The sequence below is a fragment of the Bufo gargarizans genome, chromosome 2, assembly GCF_014858855.1.
Source record: "Bufo gargarizans isolate SCDJY-AF-19 chromosome 2, ASM1485885v1, whole genome shotgun sequence".
Taxonomy (NCBI): Eukaryota; Metazoa; Chordata; class Amphibia; order Anura; family Bufonidae; genus Bufo; species Bufo gargarizans.
Window position 1 is genome coordinate 329,512,805 of NC_058081.1, and position 20,781 is coordinate 329,533,585.

Here is a 20,781-nt window from a genome sequence, read left to right on the forward strand (position 1 = left end):
TTTATCCAAGAATTGTATGAGCAGTTGCATATACGTTGGTGAAATACTCAAGTCTCAATGTAGACCAAATGTAAACCAATGGTCAGTGTGTCAACCTTACCACAAAAAGATTCTGCAAGTAATGTTCATACGTTGACTACTCTGATCACAGACCCTTGGACCAGATTCAGAAGGCCTTTTCGCATCCAAGCCACCATTGTTCTACTAAAGGGTTCTACACTATATGGACAAAATTTTTGGGACACCTACACATTATACATACAGGAGCTGTTATAGCATCCCATTCTAAATCCATAGACACTGATGTTGAGTTGACTTTGCAGCTAGAGGAGGTGTCACTCTTCTCAGAAGGCTTTACATAAGATTTTGGAGTGTGTCTGTGGGAATTTTGGATCATTCATTCAGAGAATTTGTGAGGTCTGACACTGATGTTGGATAAGAAGACCTTGCCTTCAATCTCTATTCTAGTTCATCCCGAAGGCTTTTGAGCCAGTCAAGTTCTTCCACACCAGACTCATCCAACCATGCCTTTATGAACCTTGCTTTGTGCACTTGGGCACAGTCATGCTGGATCAGAAAAGGGCATTCACCAAACTGTTACCGCAAACTGGAAGCATGTATTTTTCCAAAATGTCTTGGTATGTTGAAGCATTACCATTTCTCTTCACTTGAACTAAGTGGTCTAGGTCAACCCTTGATTAAAAAAAAAACTCCATAGAATTATCAATCCACCATCAATCTTTTCAGTTGGCATAGTCTAGTCAGGCAGATAACATTTTTGAGGCATTTGCCAAACCCAGACACATCCATCAGACTGCTAGATGGAGGTGTGATTCATTACTCCACATAACACTTTTCCACTGCTCCAGTGTCCAGTGGCAACGTGCTTTACACTACTCCATCCAATGTTTGGCATTGTGCTTAGACTTGCATGCAGTTGCTCAGCTATAGAAACTCAATCCATAAAGCTTCTAGCACAGTTTTTGTGCTGATGTTAATGCCAAAGAAGCTTTGGAACTCTGCAGTTATTGAGTCAGCAAAGTCTTGGAAACTTTAATGCCCCATGCGCTGTGGTTCCTAATGGATTGTATTCTGCAATAATATCACTAACATTTGATTGTGAAACATCTAGGAGAGAAGAAATTTTACAATTTGACTGGTTACAATGGTGATATCCTATTACAGTACCATGCTACAATTCAGTGAGCTCTTTAGATCAACCTATTCTTTCACAGATATTTGTAAAGGCAGACTGAAGAATGAATAAAACACCTGAATTCAACGATTAAAAGGTGTGTCCCAATACTTTTGTTCATATAGTGTACATTTAGTTTAGTAGGCTTCCATGCAAATGACTAAAACTGCTGCGAGCTTGTAATCTACTGAAATTAGGTTCCAAACTGAGACCTTGGGAACCATGTCTTTACATATCCATACGCATATGCCAGGTATTGAATTTCGGCGGTATGTTCATTACAAACCTATGAGCTCTTGTGCCAAGTTAAATGAACACAAGTTCTTAAAGGAGTTTTATGAAAACAAAGATTCATAATACAAATTAACCTAAATAAAACATCTTAGGATTAGTCCAAAACTGGTAGTTTAGATATTAACAATGTACATGACTAAGGTCAGACTCCACAACATAGCAATACTACCTACAAAGAACTTCATATCATGTTTCATCTCTAAGTACTGCAGTAAATACAATGTGTCCCACAAGTAGGAGATGGTGGCACCAATGGGTGCATATGTTACTCTAATCCATATTACATTTATCAGCTATGTAATATACTAATATTATATAACTACATGAAGCTAACTTCAGAATGGCACCAACAAATTTACCAGTCTGCTCACAGAAGATTACCTAGACTGTATATTATTATTGGAATCTGTGAGATCTACTGTATGTATATTTTTTAGCCTTTGTATAGAAGCTACATTTTCCTTCACTGACAGCAAGGACAGAATGAAAATAGTGAGAAAGTAAGGGGTTTTCTTTTCACATTGTGTTAGAATTAACGTTTACTGTATGCACTGGAAAAGCTTCGGTATATACATCAAACTGATCCACAGGCCGTTTTGGCCTCTGTAGGGCCAGTCTCGGCCAAAGATGTTATTTTTTTACTGTACGGAATAGTACAACAAGCTGTGCTATTCAATGCAAAGGGATCCATATACTGCAGGGTATACATCTTTAAAAATGGGTGCTCAGTGGCACCTACTAAATGAATACAGGTTCCTGTCGGGAAGTCCTTCTTTCAGAAAATTCCCCCAAAAGAAACCTCAGATAGGTAATACAGTGAAAAGAAGCATAATATACAAAGCAGAAAGCAGCATTCTATTTTATTATATAGTGATTATTTCTCATAAATACAACCAATTTTGTAATAAAACCAGCTCAGCGATCAGTAGTTACTGAGCTGAAACCCACCGTAATCACCTATTTCACTGTAGTTATGGCCACCAATGTGGGTACCATTCAAATGAAAGCTCATTCATGTAATACTTTGCTAGGGCATATACCACCAGGAACCAAAGAAGAAACTTAGGGGGACATTTATCATGACCGGCGTTTTCCGCACTGGTCTTAAATCTCTTTGTGCTGCTGGAGGAAGCGCCAAAGTTAAGAAGAGGCACAGGCCTTCAGCTTCCTCCAGCAGGCCATGCAACACCAGCTCCTTTACTGGCATAGATTTAAGCAATTTTCCAAATCAAAAACCAATGTGGAAAATGATAAATGCGTGGCGAGAGTGGGGAAAAGTTGCAGGTTTTGCCGCAAAATGACATGCAACTGAAAGTTAAATATGCCACAAAAGTGGCATATATGAATTAATGAATGTCCCCCTTAGTGGCTCACTGATCTGACTCATACAGGGGTATGAGACCCGTTCTGTAAAGTCCATATACCCTAATAGGGCATATAGACAGTGACTGTCCTAATAGAGCAACCCCTTTAAGCTCCACTTACAGTACAATAGATACATCTGGAAAACAACTGTAAATAAAGATCAGAAAAAGTATAAACTTAAAACACAAAGGGGGGGGGGGGACATTTAATCGAACCAGATGTGTCTATTATGTGGCTTAAAAAAGTCACAAGTCATGGCGATTGCACTTGTTTTTGCGACATTTGGTGTTCCTCACCACATTTTAAAGTGGTCTATGTTTAAGAGCTAAAAGTGAGATTAGACCTGGATTATGGCGCATTTATTATGTGGGACTTTTGTGAAAGTAACCCATGCCAGGCAACCTCCTGGTGTACTATTTACACATATAGGTTTAACCCACATTACACTGACACCAAATATATTATTAAAGTGTAGCAGTTCATAAGTTTGAAAGCAAAGCCAGACTGAAAACTGACACAAAAACTATATTTATTAAAAAATATCAGCGCTGGATCCTGGCCACACAGGTTTCTTGATGCAATTTTGGAAGCCAAAATCAGGAGTGGATCGTAAAAGGACAGAAAGTACAGAATAAAGGATAACCTGGGTGGCCATACCCTAATGATCATGGTAAATAGTAAAATGTTGTTTTTTTTAACAGGATTTCCCCTTTATTACACTCTCACGGTGGACTAAAAACCTTGTCGAGAATCGGTGTTGAACCCCAGGCAGAACATCTAACTAATCACTATGCAGGCAAGTTTTAGTTGGGAAAGTCCATTAAGCTGCCACTTAACCACCTCCGGACCGCCTAACGCAGATGTGCAGTCCGGAGGTGGCAGCCCTGCGCAGAGTCACGCATATATGCGTCATCTCGCGAGGGCCGGGATTTCCTGTGAACGCGCGCACACAGGCGCGCGCGCTCACAGGAACGGAAGGTAAGCGAGTGGATCTCCAGCCTGCCAGCGGCGATCGCTCGCTGGCAGGCTGGAGATCTGATTTTTTTAACCCCTAACAGGTATATTAGACGCTGTTTTGATAACAGCGTCTAATATACCTGCTACCTGGTCCTCTGGTGGTCCCTTTTGTTAGGATCGACCACCAGAGGACACAGGCAGCTCAGTACAGTCGCACCAAACACTACACTACACCCCCCCCCCGTCACTTATTAACCCCTTATAAACCCCTGATCACCCATGATCACCCCATATAAACTCCCTGATCACCCCCCTGTCATTGATCACCCCCTGTCATTGATCACCCCCCTGTCAGGCTCCGTTCAGACGTCCGTATGATTTTTACGGATCCACGGATACATGGATCAGATCCGCAAAACACATGCGGACGTCTGAATGGAGCCTTACAGGGGGCTGATCAATGACAGGCGGGTGATCACCCATATACACTCCCTGATCACCCCCTGTCATTGATCACCCCCCTGTCATTGATCACCCCCCTGTCAGGCTCCGTTCAGACGTCCGTATGATTTTTACGGATCCACGGATACATGGATCGGATCCGCAAAAAAACACATGCGGACGTCTAAATGGAGCCTTACAGGGGGGTGATCAATGACAGGCGGGTGATCACCCATATACACTCCCTGATCACCCCCTGTCATTGATCACCCCCTTGTAAGGCTCCATTCAGACGTCCGCATGTGTTTTGCGGATCCGATCCATGTATCCATGGTTCCGTAAAAATCATACGGACGTCTGAATGGAGCCTTACAAGGGGGGTGATCAGTGACAGGGGGGTGATCACCCTGATCACCCCCTGTCATTGATAACCCCCCTGTAAGGCTCCATTCAGACGTCCACATGTGTTTTGCGGATCCGATCCATGTATCCATGGATCCGTAAAAATCATACGGACGTCTGAATGGAGCCTTACAGGGGGGGTGATCAGTGACAGGGGGGTGATCACCCTGATCACCCCCTGTCATTGATAACCCCCCTGTAAGGCTCCATTCAGACGTCCGCATGTGTTTTGCGGATCCGATCCATGTATCCATGGATCCGTAAAAATCATACGGACGTCTCAATGGAGCCTTACAGGGGGGGGTGATCAGTGACAGGGGGGTGATCACCCTGATCACCCCCTGTCATTGATCACCCCCCTGTAAGGCTCCATTCAGACGTCCGCATGTGTTTTGCGGATCCGATCCATGTATCCATGTATCCGTAAAAATCATACGGACGTCTGAATGGAGCCTTACAGGGGGGGTGATCAGTGACAGGGGGGTGATCACCCATATACACTCCCTGATCACCCCCCTGTCATTGATCACCCCCCTGTCATTGATCACCCCCTGTAAGGCTCCATTCAGACGTCCGCATGTGTTTTGCGGATCCGATCCATGTATCCGTAAAAATCATACGGACGTCTGAATGGAGCCTTACAGGGGGGTGATCAATGACAGGGGGGTGATCAGTGACAGGGCGGTGATCACCCATATACACTCCCTGATCACCCCCCTGTAAGGCTCCATTCAGACGTCCGCATGTGTTTTGCGGATCCGATCCATGGATCCGTAAAAATCATACGGACGTCTGAATGGAGCCTTACCAGGGGGGTGATCAATGACAGGGGGGTGATCAGGGAGTCTATATGGGTGATCACCCCCCTGTCATTGATCACCCCCCTGTCATTGATCACCCCCCTGTCATTGAGCATGGACTTCCATATTGTTGAGTGGATTAGGCAGTGGCTGAGTGACAGACAACAGAGGGTTGTAGTCAATGGAGAACATTCAAAACAAGGTCATGTTACCAGTGGGATTCCACAGGGATCTGTACTGGGACCAATTTTGTTTAATATCTTCATAAGTGATATTGCAAAAGGCCTCGATGGTAAGGTTTGTCTTTTTGCTGATGACACAAAGATATGTAACAGGGTTGATGTTCCTGGAGGGAAACGCCAAATGGAAAAGGATTTAGGAAAACTAGAAGAATGGTCAGAACTCTGGCAACTGAAATTTAATGTGGATAAGTGCAAGATAATGCACCTGGGGCGTAAAAACCCAAGGGCAGAATATAGAATATTTGACACAGTCCTGACCTCAGTATCTGAGGAAAGGGATTTAGGAGTAATTATTTCAGAAGACTTAAAGGTGGGAAGACAATGTAATAAAGCAGCACGAAATGCCAGCAGAATGCTTGGCTGTATAGGGAGAGGTATAAGCAGTAGAAAGAGTGAAGTGCTTATGCCGCTGTACAGAACACTGGTGAGACCTCACTTGGAGTATTGTGCGCAGTACTGGAGGCCATATCTCCAGAAGGATATAGATACTCTAGAGAGAGTTCAGAGAAGAGCTACTAAACTGGTCCATGGATTGCAGGATAAAACTTACCAGGAAAGGTTAAAAGACCTTAATATGTATAGCTTGGAAGAAAGAAGAGACCGAGGGGATATGATAGAAACTTTTAAATACATAAAGGGAATCAACTCGGTAAAGGAGGAGAGCATATTTAAAAGAAGAAAAACTACCACAAGAGGACACAGTTTTAAATTAGAGGGGCAAAGGTTTAAAAGTAATATAAGGAAGTATTACTTTAATGAGAGAGTAGTGGATGCATGGAATAGCCTTCCTGCAGAAGTGGCAGCTGCAAATACAGTGAAGGAGTTTAAGCATGCATGGGATAGGCATAAGGCTATCCTTCATATAAGATAGGGCCAGGGACTATTCATAGGATTCAGATATATTGGGCAGACTAGATGGGCCAAATGGTTCTTATCTGCCGACACATTCTATGTTTCTATGTTTCTATGTTTCATTGATCACCCCCCCCCTGTAAGGCTCCATTCAGACATTTTTTTGGCCCAAGTTAGCGGAAATATATATATATATTTTTGTTTGTTTTTTCTTACAAAGTCTCATATTCCACTAACTTGTGTCAAAAAATAAAATCTCCCATGAACTCACCATACCCCTCACGGAATCCAAATGCGTAAACATTTTTAGACATTTATATTCCAGACTTCTTCTCACGCTTTAGGGCCCCTAAAAAGCCAGGGCAGTATAAATACCCCACATGTGACCCCATTTCGGAAAGAAGACACCCCAAGGTATTCCGTGAGGGGCATATTGAGTCTATGAAAGATTGAAATTTTTGTCCTAAGTTAGCGGAAAGTAAGACTTTGTGAGAAAAAAACAAAAAAAATCAATTTCCGCTAACTTATGCAAAAAAAAAAAAAAAAAATTCTATGAACTCGCCAGGCCCCTCATTGAATACCTCGGGGTGTCTTCTTTCCAAAGTGGGGTCACATGTGGGGTATTTATACTGCCCTGGCTTTTTAGGGGCCCGAAAGTGTGAGAAGAAGTCTGGGATCCAAATGTCTAAAAATGCCCTCCTAAAAGGAATTTGGGCACCTTTGCGCATCTAGGCTGCAAAAAAGTGTCACACATCTGGTATCGCCGTACTCAGGAGAAGTTGGGGAATGTGTTTTGGGGTGTCATTTTACATATACCCATGCTGGGTGAGAGAAATATCTTGGTCAAATGCCAACTTTGTATAAAAAAAATGGGAAAAGTTGTCTTTTGCCAAGATATTTCTCTCACCCAGCATGGGTATATGTAAAATGACACCCCAAAACACATTCCGCAACTTCTTCTGAGTACGGCGATACCAGATGTGTGACACTTTTTTGCAGCCAAGGTGGGCAAAGGGGCACATATTCCAAAGTGCACCTTTCGGATTTCACTGGCCATTTTTTACAGATTTTGATTGCAAAGTACTTCTCACACATTTGGGCCCCTAAATTGCCAGGGCAGTATAACTACGCCACAAGTGACCCCATTTTGGAAAGAAGACACCCCAAGTTATTCCGTGAGGGGCACGGCGAGTTCCTAGAATTTTTTATTTTTTGTCACAAGTTAGCGGAAAATGATGATTTTTCTTTTTTTTCTTTTTTCCTTACAAAGTCTCATATTCCACTAACTTGCGACAAAAAATAAAAAATTCTAGGAACTCGCCGTGCCCCTCACGGAATACCTTGGGGTGTCTTCTTTCCAAAATGGGGTCACTTGTGGGGTAGTTATACTGCCCTGGCAATTTAGGGGCCCAAATGTGTGAGAAGAACTTTGGAATCAAAATGTGTAAAAAATGACCGGTGAAATCCGAAAGGTGCACTTTGGAATATGTGCCCCTTTGCCCACCTAGGCTGCAAAAAAGTGTGACACATCTGGTATCGCCGTACTCAGGAGAAGTTGGGGAATGTGTTTTGGGGTGTCATTTTACATATACCCATGCTGGGTGAGAGAAATATCTTGGCAAAAGACAACTTTTCCCATTTTTTTTATACAAAGTTGGCATTTGACCAAGATATTTCTCTCACCCAGCATGGGTATATGTAAAATGACACCCCAAAACACATTCCGCAACTTCTTCTGAGTACGGCGATACCAGATGTGTGACACTTTTTTGCAGCCAAGGTGGGCAAAGGGGCACATATTCCAAAGTGCACCTTTCGGATTTCACCGGTAATTTTTTACACATTTTGATTGCAAAGTTCTTCTCACAGATTTGGGCCCCTAAATTGCCAGGGCAGTATAACTACCCCACAAGTGACCCCATTTTGGAAAGAAGACACCCCAAGGTATTCCGTGAGGGGCATGGCGAGTTCCTAGAATTTTTTATTTTTTGTCGCAAGTTAGTGGAATATGAGACTTTGTAAGAAAAAAATCAAAAAAAAAAAATCATCATCATTTTCCGCTAACTTGTGACAAAAAATAAAAAGTTCTATGAACTCACTATGCCCATCAGCGAATACCTTAGGGTGTCTACTTTCCGAAATGGGGTCATTTGTGGGGGTTTTCTACTGTCTGGGCATTGTAGAACCTCAGGAATCATGACAGGTGCTCAGAAAGTCAGAGCTGTTTCAAAAAGCGGAAATTCACATTTTTGTACCATAGTTTGTAAACGCTATAACTTTTACCCAAACCATTTTTTTTTGCCCAAACATTTTTTTTTTATCAAAGACATGTAGAATTATAAATTTAGCGAAAAATTTATATATGGATGTCGTTTTTTTTGCAAAATTTTACAGCTGAAAGTGAAAAATGTCATTTTTTTGCTAAAAAATCGTTACATTTCGATTAATAACAAAAAAAGTAAAAATGTCAGCAGCAATAAAATACCACCCAATGAAAGCTCTATTAGTGAGAAGAAAAGGAGGTAAAATTCATTTGGGTGGTAAGTTGCATGACCGAGCGATAAATGGTGAAAGGAGTGTAGTGCCGAAGTGTAAAAAGTGCTCTGGTCATGAAGGGGGTTTCACCTAGCGGGGCTGAAGTGGTTAACTGACTGGCACAAGGCAGCCCTGAGATCCATCATAATCGCTGCAGCCAGTGAATTGACATGCCTAAAACTCTTCACAGAGGACATAAATAGATTTATTAGGGGGTCCATGAATAACACCCCATAGAAAACTGAAGCTGAAATGCTGGATTTTCAGTTAAGTCGCAGTTAGTGCAGCTGCAAGTGGACTCATACATCAATCACTGAGACAAGAGCAAACATACAGTAGCTGACTTGTTCACACTCCCACCACTTACTAGGGAGGAAATGGGCTGCCATTTCTCATTAACGGGGAAATCAAGTGCAAAATGTATAACGAATAATTAAAAGTTGGCACACTAACAGATTTACATGGCAAAAGCTGCAATCGGCAACAGAAAGACTCCTGATAACCTATTATGGAGGTTTTGTGGCTCATGTATGGTAATAATGTACAGCCGATGGTACTGTGGCAAATCAATTACTGTCCACCTGTCTACTTAGGTTTTTTGCTTGTTTATTTTGCACTGATTTGAAGTTACATAATGTTACCTTCTGTTTCTCCACATCCATAACTGAATTTAGAATTTTGTGGGCTTCTTATAATCTATGAGTACGATGCATTAAATGACCTCAAATTGATCTATCGTAAGAAAAGCTAACGTAATATTAATAGTAGTATGATAATTTCCCAAGATAAGAACCAAAATCCATGGAGAAAATCATTGCTATCATTCAACTACCTTTATAAAAATAAAAAATATCACTCCGCTGGTTGTGCCTTTAGACCAGATCTCTGACAATACAGTATGAACAACATTCACATCGATCAAGCAGGGCATTAGATCTGGTAGGTTCTGCATAGAACATGTATTAATCCTCCTAATACTTAGGACAGAGCACAGTATGTGGAAGTTGTCTGGTTGGGGTCCGGCAGTATTGTTAACTTACAGATAGTTAGGGTCCATTCACACATCTGCAAGTATTTTGCGGTCTGCAAATCCGCAAAACACGGACACCGACCATGTGCGTTCCACATTTTGCGGACAGCACATGGCCGGCACTTTAATAGAAATGCCTTTTCTTGTCCATGTCTGCGGACAAGAATAGGACATGTTCTATTTTTTGCGAAACGGAAGTGCGAATGCGGAATGGAAGTGTGGATGCGGACAGCACACGGTGTGCTCTTCGCATCTTTTCCGGCCACATTGGAAATGAATTGGTCCGGATCTGTTCCGCAACGTTGCGGAACGGATCCGGATCCATTTTGCAGACGTGTGAGTGGACCCTTAGTGCGGATTCTACATTTTAGACTTACACATCAAAGAAAAATACACAAAATCAATAAAGAATTAAGTATCAAAAAGAGGACTAAAGCAGGAAGAAACCTGCTCAGATAGAGAGTTACAATGTTACCCAAAAAAGAGCTAATTTCTACGCTACCATGAGGGAAAAGAGCCCCCATGCACATAGCCATAAGGCACTCTTTTTGTTCGGAACCCCTGATACTGTATTATTTATAGATTTTGTATAGGGGTATTAGTTATTTTTCGTTCATCATTGATATTTTATAACCATATTTTGTTTGTGCATTTTTTGCCCACTTTGCACTGCACTTATCCATGTGGGTGTCCTAAAGATCCTTTTACATGGGCCAAGGGTCAGGCCAGTTATTGACAATAAATGGCCATATGAACACTCAGTCCCAATAGTTGGCCCGTGTAAATGTGCCACCAATCATCCAAAAATCCTTTTAGGCAGCACATTGCCACGTGTAACACAGAAGCCACCATCGCTGCATGTAAATTCAGCAAATAAATGGCAATGATTTATTGTGAAACAAATGTTTCTCATTCCTGATCTTTGCCCGCCCTATCGGTCCATGTATAAGGGTCCGACTCCTTACTTAACCAGTTAAGACAACCATCTATGCATTTCTGGTGCAATCTGAAATGTTTTCAGTCTTATCTGCCTGTTTAACTGTATTTTGCAGTCTAAGTAATTTTTTTCTGCATATGTAGAAGATAGATGCTAAACTGACTATATTTATGTATATACTCGTCTCACAGAACCTTTACTCATTCTGTAATAGTGTTCCCAGTCAGTACCTATTATGTACCTTTATCTTAATTGTATCTTCTTATGTATAAGGGTCGCTTTTGGAAAGCTTCGGTGAAAAGGTCTGGTACAACTGTTACCTCTGGACTATACTTACACTTGCTATTTTAACTATACAAATATATGCTTTTAAATGCATGACCAAAATGTGATGCGAATGTAGTCGAATGTTACAGCAGTGACTGTGAAACCACTGGGCCAACTAACAGATTTGGCTTTGGGCTACTCCTAAGCGCATTATGCTGGCAGTTCCCTGATTACACCCTTTATATCTATATAAGGATCTGAACCTTACTGCAGGAGAACCACCAGGCTGCTATCTTCTGGAGTAGTCACAGCTGACCCAAGGGGGTAAAGAGACATCCGTGCAGGGCAAAGGGAGGGTCAGGAAGAATCATAGTCAGGGACAAGCTTAGGTCAGGGTAGGCAAAATATATGCAGTATGGTAAATGATCTGAGGTCAGGTCAGGCAGCTCAGGATTAATAGGGTTGTCAGGCACAAGTAAGTTCAAGCAGTGGAGAGTCACAATACAGGAAAAGGGCAGAAAGTCTGTACATGGGTAGAGAACAGAAACCGCACACCGTTTCTGCATAGGAAACCTGCTCAGGCACCCTCCCACAGGGGAAGGGGCCTAAAGTACACCAATTTAACCAGCCATAGGCTGGAGCAGTGTGCATGCACTGACCATTCCAGAGTCGGAGGGAGCATGGGCAGAGAAAGGGGGTCTTGATGGCAAGCAGGCCGCAGCCTTCGTAGGGGGACAGAGCAACCCCAGTGGTTGGGCCTGCCAGGTAGGTGGGAACAGGAGGTGGGTCCATGCTGCTGGTATACAGAAACCTGAGACTGGTGAGTTGAGCAGAGGTGGCCACGGGCCGCCATTGTAACATTGGATACATCTAATCAAAATGGTAAAAAAAATGCTCCATGCACTTTCTTTATGCCACCAATACACTCATAGGAAAGCTTCAAATGTCTAGGCCATTTGTCTAACTTCCTGACATAGTGACAAATTGAGACAAGCAAAGAAGGCACATGTTTGTCTAGTTGAAATATAGTTTAACATATTCATTAAAATAGTGAGATCTAATAAGTTTACATGATGTTGTTATGAAAGGAATAATAATCATATGGGCATCTTCGATATATAAAGAAAGTACTTGCTTTGTGCTTTGTCTTTTTATTTTAAGATTGTCCCAATGATGTTATCAGCACCCCTGTAATTGAAGGAATAACAGGAAACACTTGTAGGTGTTGAGCTATACCAAGTAGGTGTCAAAGAAGGAAAAGGAGACTCTTTCTATTCCTGCAGAAGCCATGTAGATCAGGCAAAGTGTGAGAACACTCACAAAGCAATAAGTGGTTACTAATTGTTGAATGCAAAAAGTCAAACACAAATTTCAAAGAATATACCTTATATTTTCCTGTGAGAATTGTATTTTCTATGGCCAATCCTGTTTCTTTAACAAAGGCTCGAACCCTGTATTGAGTTATGATGCCATTTGGTTGCTGTGGTCTTCTCCAGGTAACTGTTATAAAGTTGGCTTCCACTTCTTTTGCATTTAAATCAGATACAGCGCTGGGTACTTGAAATGCATAAAGAAAGAACATGAAAAAATTTAGAGTGGATATATTTATTTTGAAATGTATATGCTTTATGGTCTTCATAAATGTCCTTCCAACCTGAACACCTATGCCATTTGTACCCCTAGTAATGACTAGTTAGTTGTTCTAACCCAGATTATAATTCGTTGTCTCTTTTTAAAAGTGGCTTTACATACAAGTATGATAGGGTTTCATTATATTGTCAGTATTAGACAATGTGCAGACCACATTCAAAGGCTACATTTGGCAGAAGCACTTGAAAAAGCCTAGACATATGCAGGCCTATACCGTTGCATTCATCTACTCTTGACTGTCACGGGGAAAAAAATGTGTTGAAGAACATAACCTACTCTACAAAACTTTGGGATATGGCACCCTAATCTGTACAGGCCAAACGCATACCAAAAAGATCTTTGCATAAGCTTAGTCATTGAAGTTGATGGACACATTGTCATATAAAGGATATTTCTTGATGTATGTGTCAATCATGTGCCACAGACATGGTGTGAATTCATTCTTACCATTTGGATCTCCCCATCTCTACTAAACTGAACTTGGATTACCATAGAACCCTATGGTGATCTACATTTGCTTCAGTGGATCTACCGGAGTCATAGTATTATGGTTCAGCCCAGATACCAAAATGCAGTTGCAATATCTATCTATCTATCTATCCTGTGATAATCTTGGCTCAAATTTCTCACTGCATCCCACTGCTTAAAAATCTATATTGAAACAAAATGAAATAAGTGCAATAAATAAACTCATATTACATCCACAAGTTCCAGCCTGACAGCAGGTCTGATACCCCAAACAGACCTTTCACTTGTGTGAAACTGGCTTACCCTTTTAGAGGACCTGTGTTGAAACACTGGCCAACTGCCTCTATGCCTCACGACTGTGCTGCTGGACATACTTTTCCAAGTTAAGAAAATGTAAAAGACAATAAGGAACATTTATCAAGACTGGGAGTATAAAAAAATAAAATAAAATTATGTTATATATATATATTTTCTATACTCCCAGTATCTAAAATTATGGGCAATGGCAGTAACCCTTGAAAACACGAACCCAGCAGTGACTAATAGCAATTATATGCGATACTTTATTTACTGATGTGGCAGAGCTGGTATCAGCTTTTATTTAATTTATCAAGATTGGTGTACCCATACACCAGTCTTCATCTCCCTGCACTGGCGTGAGATATGCCTAATTTATTAAGAGGCAGATGCCTCTTAACAAAGCAGGCGCATCACTGCCCTGCCATGCACCATAAACTGAAGTCTACTCAGTGTCGGACTGGGGTGCCTAGGGCCCGCCATTAAAATTTATTTTGGGGGCCCACTGTACGGATACATTCAAATATTACCTGCTCACAAAGCAGCAAGATGCTACCAGATGACTGAATATGGGGTTCTCTGCAGTAGCTTTTAGAGGGGAGGTCCTAGGGAAAAGAGGGCAATGGTAGCTTTCCTCTATACCTAGAAGTCATCTCAGCTCTAATCATGTCTGTAATAATAAACTGGGGAGTTTCTTTAATAATCTATCAAGTTTTTTATATGAACATAGGCTGGTTGAGGTGCTGTACAATGAATATATGTATCTTGTGCAGTAAGTCTACTGTGTTATTTGCCACTCGCATCTGCGCCATGCCATTTACCCAGCACAAAGGGCTGGCAGGAGGAGACGAATGCTGGCCTGGCCCTGTCAATCAAGACTGGCAGGGTGTGGAATGAGGTGATAGACCGAAGCCTCTAGGGCTATTTGAGGGACTATTTTCTATGCAGGGAGAGGGGTTAACAAGAGATAATTACAATAGTTCTTCCTGGGACATGAAGGTGCTTGATTGTCTGCTTCCCATCCATAGAAAGGGAAGAAAGTCCTCCAGACAAATGAGGAAAAAAATGTGAGGGAAACTCCTTTAACATTGTTTATTGAGCAGTAAAATCTAATGGTGGGTTTACATTGCCTAATTGTTGAGAAGATTAGAAGATTATCAGGGACAAACGTTCCCACGAACGCTCATTCACGATAATTAGCCTGTCTTAGGCTACTTTCACACTAGCGTTCGATCGGATCCGTTCTGAACGGATCCGATCATAATAATGCAGACGGAGGCTCCGTTCAGAACGGATCCGTCTGCATTATATTGGCATATAAAAGCTAATTGTGAAAATAGCCTCGGACGGATCCGTCCAGACTTTCAATGTGAAGTCAATGGGGGACGGATCCGCTTGAAGATTGAGCCATATTGTGGCATCTTCAAACGGATCCGTCCCCATTGACTTACATTGTAAGTCTGGACGGATCCGCACGCCTCCGCACGGCCAGGCGGACACCCGAACGCTGCAAGCAGCGTTTAGGTGTCCGCCTGCTGAGCGGAGCGGAGGCTGAACGCCGCCAGACTGATGCAGTCTGAGCGGATCCGCATCCATTCAGACTGCATCAGGGCTGGACGGAAGCGTTCGGGTCCGCTCGTGAGCCCCTTCAAACGGAGCTCACGAGCGGACAGCCGAACGCTAGTGTGAAAGTAGCCTAAAGGTGCTGCAGATTACCCAATGAAACAAACAAAATGCTCATTCATCAGGTGAAACAGTCTTTCATGTGGACACCTTAATGATTGTTTCTGGGCAGCAGATCATCCTGTCTCAACAGCGATCTGCTGCCCAGAAATAATACAGCTGTATGAGGAGAAGTGATAGCAGTAGTAGTCATCGCTCATCCTCATACAGTGGAGGTGATCGCTGTATTGCTTCACCTCACCTGATGAGCAGCCAATTGTCGGTGAGGAATGCTTTCTTCCTGATAATTGAGTGCAAAATGCAGACCCTGGACTTATTGATGTCAATGAGTCCACAAAAAAAATAGGATGGCACATGGACAACATCAGTATTTTGCAGATCCAAGGTTTGCAGACCAGAAAATGGTTGTGTATGCAGTGGCGTACCAAGGGGGGTGCCACTCACAAGGGGGGTGCCATGACGGAGTCACCCCCGGTCCCCGGCTCCATCCACTGCTGCACCGCGACCGCGACGCGACTCCGCCAGGCGCCGGTGTTCTGCCAGATTTCTATAGCTTGCCGAAAGTCTATAGCGGAAGTGACGTGGTGCGCTGTGCAAGCGCACAAGCGCACTTCCACAAATTATCCGAATCATCGCCTTAAAGTGACAGTCACCTCCAGTAAAATACAGCATCTACAAGGATTATTGCGGCGGCGCGCAACATGACGTGACGTCACGACGCTGACGCCGCGCCGCCTTCACGGATCAGAAGCGGAAGGATCCATTATACCAGCGGTCGGACGGGCATCATCAAAATAAATGTGAGTAAATAATTGTGTGTGTAATTACCGTGTAATTAAGGTGGGGAGGGAGGGGGTGTATTTAAGGGGGGGTGTTATTAAGGGAGGGGGTGTAAATTAATTAAGGTGGGGAGGGAGGGGGTGTAATTAAGGGGAGAAGAGAGGGTGTAATTTAGGGGGGGGGGTGCAGGATTTGTTCATTTTATTGATGGGGATTTGGATTTTTTTTCTTTTTGGTGCAGATGGAAAGTGATTTTTTTAAGGGGTTGCAGGTTTTTATTTTATTAACCACCTCCGGACCGCCTAACGCAGATGTGCGGTCCGGAGGTGGCAGCGCTGCGCACAGCAACGCATATACGCGTCATCTCGTGAGACGCGAGATTTCCTGTGAACGTGCGCACACAGGCGCGCGCGCTCACAGGAACGGAAGGTAAGAGAGTGGATCTCCAGCCTGCCAGCGGCGATCGCTCACTGGCAGGCTGGAGATGTGATTTTTTTTAACCCCTAACAGGTATATTAGACGCTGTTTTGATAACAGCGTCTAATATACCTGCTACCTGGTCCTCTGGTGGTCCCTTTTGTTTGGATCGACCACCAGAGGACACAGGTAGCTGTGTAAAGTACCACAAAACACCACTACACTGCACTACACTACACCCCCCCTGTCACTTATTAACCCCTTATGAACCACTGATCACCCCTGATCCCCCCATATAGACTCCCTGATCACACCCCTGTCATTGATCACCCCTCTGTCATTGATCACCCCCCTGTAAGGCTCTATTCAGATGTCCGCATGTGTTTTGCGGATCCGATCCATGTATCCGTCGATCCGTAAAAAATCATACGGACGTCTGATTGGAGCCTTACAGGGGGGTGATCAATGACAGGGGGGTGATCACCCCATATAGACTCCCTGATCACCCCCCTGTCATTGATCACCCCCCTGTCATTGATCACCCCCTGTAAGGCTCCATTCAGACATTTTTTTGGGCACAAGTTAGCGGAAATTTTTTGTTTGTTTTTGTTTTTTCTTACTAAGTCTCATATTCCACTAACTTGTGTCAAAAAATAAAATAACTTTCTTGGGGGGGGGGTGCCAAACAAAGGGTTCGCCCCGGGTGCCAAATGCTCTAGGTACAACTATGTGTGTACGTGAGGCCATATCATAGTCAGAAAACTTTGCGTGCATATTTTTGGGGAAGATGCAGAAGGTTGTGATGCTTGTAGCTGACACCTATCATTTTTTTCCCATGGTGAGCACTACTGGAGATGTTTGGCAGTGGTCTGTATTTTAAAATGTATGATAAGCCGAGTGAACATGCTGTAGGAATAATATGATATAAATTGTCTAATCTAAAGAAGTCCAATAGTTGTATGTTCAGTATGTTCTGTTCCACATATGGTAGAATTAAGATTGGACACAACTTTGGACATTCTCTCCCGATTTTGCCTCTGGGTGAAGATCTCAGCAGGAAGGAGATAGTTGTGTAAAGGCCCCTTTACATGGGCCATTTTTGAAGGCGATTGTCGTAAAGGAAGCGAGGCTGCTCGTCAGTAAAGGAGACTGCTGCATTTACAGTACATGCTATGGCTCGTCCTCATACATTTATTGCCATCACTCGTCCCCATAAAGATTAATTGTGTGCCGGCAGCAGATGCTGTTTACACAGCATGTTATGCTGCCAGCAAATTACGATTTTTGTGTCCGCTTGAATGATGCGATTACCGGATGAACAAGCGTTTCATTCATTTATCGGGTAATTAGCGGCACCTTAACACCGGCAGATAATCGCTAACGAGTGTTCCTGTGAACGGTCATCTGGCCTGTGTGCCTCCGTTAAGGGCCCTTTACAGGGGCCGATTCTCACAAGCGTTCATAGTAAGTGCTTGTTCATCGGGTAATGGCATCATTCATGTGGTCACAAAAATCGTTTGCCGGCAGCAGATTGTGCTGTGTAAACAGTATCTGCTGACAGCAAACAACGAGTCAGTATGGAGATGAGCAATAGCATTAGCGATTGCTCCTCCCCATACTGTGGAGGAGATCGCTGCATGTAAATGCAGTGGTCTCCTTCACTGATGAGCAGGCGCTTGTCGGGATGGAACGCTTTTTCCCTGAAAATCACCTGCAAAATTGGCCTGTGTAAAGGGCCTCACCTCCTTCCTGTAATATGTAAGTGAATCAGCCATATTTGATTTGAACCTATGGGGCATGAGTATGGGATCCCTGTAACAGAAATGATATTTTAGCTGTGTCATTTTTCTTTGCAATTTACCAATGTAATTACAAATGATGTTCCATTATGTGTGTGCAAATACAGGGAGAGAAAAAATGTTCTCATAAGAACATTTCCTGTGTATTTTTCTCTTTCTTAGGCCTCATGCACACGACAGTATTGCTTTTTCAGTGTTTTGCGGTCCGTTTTTTACGGATCCGTTGTTCCGTTTTTTGTTTCCGTTGTGTTTCCGTTTCCTTTCCGTTTTTCCGTTCCGTTTTTCCGTATGCCATATACAGTATACAGTAATTACATAGAAAAAATTGGGCTGAGCATAACATTTTCAATAGATGCTTCAGCAAAAACGGAACGGATACGGAAGACATACGGATGCATTTCCGTATGTGTTCCGTTTTTTTTGCGGACCCATTGACTTGAATGGAGCCAAGCACCGTGATTTGCGGACAAGAATAGGACATGTTCTATCTTTTCACGGCACGGAAATACTGAAATACTGAAACGGAATGCACACTGAGACACTTCAGTATTTTTTGCTGAACCATTGAAATGAATGGTTCAGTATATGTTCCGTATACTGAGCTAAAAAAACGTCCAGTATACTGAACGCAAAATACTGTCGTGTGCATGAGCCCTTAGCTCCCCCTTAGGGCTCATGCACACGACAGTATTTTGCGTTCAGTATACTGGACGTTTTTTTAGCTCAGTATACGGAACATATACTGAACCATTCATTTCAATGGTTCAGCAAAAAATACTGAAGTGTCTCAGTGTGCATTCCGTTTCAGTATTTCAGTATTTCCGTGCCGTGAAAAGATAGAACATGTCCTATTCTTGTCCGCAAATCACGGTGCTTGGCTCCATTCAAGTCAATGGGTCCGCAAAAAAAACGGAACACATACGGAAATGCATCCGTATGTCCTCCGTATCCGTCCTGTTTTTGCTGAACCATCTATTGAAAATGTTATGCTCAGCCCAATTTTTTCTATGTAATTACTGTATACTGTATATGCCATACGGAAAAACGGAACGGAAAAACGGAAAGGAAACGGAAACACAACGGAAACAAAAAACGGAAGAACGGATCCGTAAAAAACGGACCGCAAAACACTGAAAAAGCAATACTGTCGTGTGCATGAGGCCTTAGGGTGGACTCACAGTAGCGTTAGGGATTGCGTTATGGCTTTCCTTTATAAAATGGCTATAACGGAAAATACGGAATCCATAAGATGGTAGGACAGATCTGTTATGCTGCCCATAGACTTGTATTATGACGGAATGTAAAACGGAAGCCTTTAAAAGGCATTCCGTTTTGCTTTCCGTCTTAATCGAAGTCTATGGGAATCATAACGGATCCGTCTGGTTTCTGTTATGCAGAACGGAGAAAAAAGTATTGTCGACAGGACTTGGTTTTCAGTCTTGCATAACGGGACCCAGACGGATCCGTTATGATTCCCCATAGACTTCTATTAAGACGGATCAAAACGGAATGCCTCTAAAGGCTTCCGTTTCGACTTCCATCTTATGGATTCCGTTATTTTCCGTTATAACCATTTTATAACGGAAAGCTATAAAGGAATCCAGAACACTACTGTGAACCCACCCTTAGGCCTCTTTCACACTACCGGTTTTTTTTCCGTTTTGCAGTCCGTTTTTTGTGTTCCGTATACGGTCCGTATACGGAACCATTCATTTCAATGGTTCCGCAAAAAAACGGAATGTGTTCCGTATGCATTCCGTTTCCGTATTTCCATTCCGTTGAAAAGATAGAACATGTCCTATATTTGGCCGCAAATCACGGTCCGTGGCTCCATTCAAGTCAATGGATCCGCCAAAAAAATGCATCCGTATGTCTTCCGTATCCGTTCCGTTTTTTGTGGAACCATCTATTGAAAATGTTATGCCCAGCCCAATTTTTTCTATGTAATTACTGTATACTGTATATGCCATACGGAAAAACGGAACGGAACAACGGAATGGAAACGGAACCACAACGGAAGCAAAAAACGGAACAACGGTTCCGTGAAAAACGGAACGCAAAACACTGAATTCAACATACTGTAGTGTGAAAGAGGCCTAACTCTCTGTGTACTAGTATTCATCACACAAAAAGGCACCATTAAAGGGAGCAGCAAACAGAGGATATCACTTCACAGGTCTTAATCAGATCAATTAGAGAGTCTTTTGTGTGCACAGAGACTATTGACACTTAATTATGAGATCACAGGTACAGTAGGCCTAAACTCACTCTCAATACAGGCTGCTCGGGACCAGGCAAAAGTCTTTAAAGTGCCACAACTATCACACTGCACCAAAAACACTTAATGACGTGTCACGTCCCACCCTGCTC

General features: G+C 42.8%; 1 protein-coding gene across 3 annotated transcripts in view; it reads right to left on the reverse strand.

The window, feature by feature from the left end:
* The window catches only part of PTPRQ (protein tyrosine phosphatase receptor type Q), a 530,509-nt gene that overhangs the window by 253,541 nt on the left and 256,187 nt on the right, over positions 1–20,781 (reverse strand). For all 3 annotated transcript variants that reach the window (XM_044280555.1, XM_044280554.1, XM_044280553.1), the window contains exon 27: positions 12,702–12,874. In XM_044280555.1, coding sequence (XP_044136490.1) covers positions 12,702–12,874 — 173 coding nt within the window. The remainder of the gene's footprint in view (positions 1–12,701; positions 12,875–20,781) is intronic.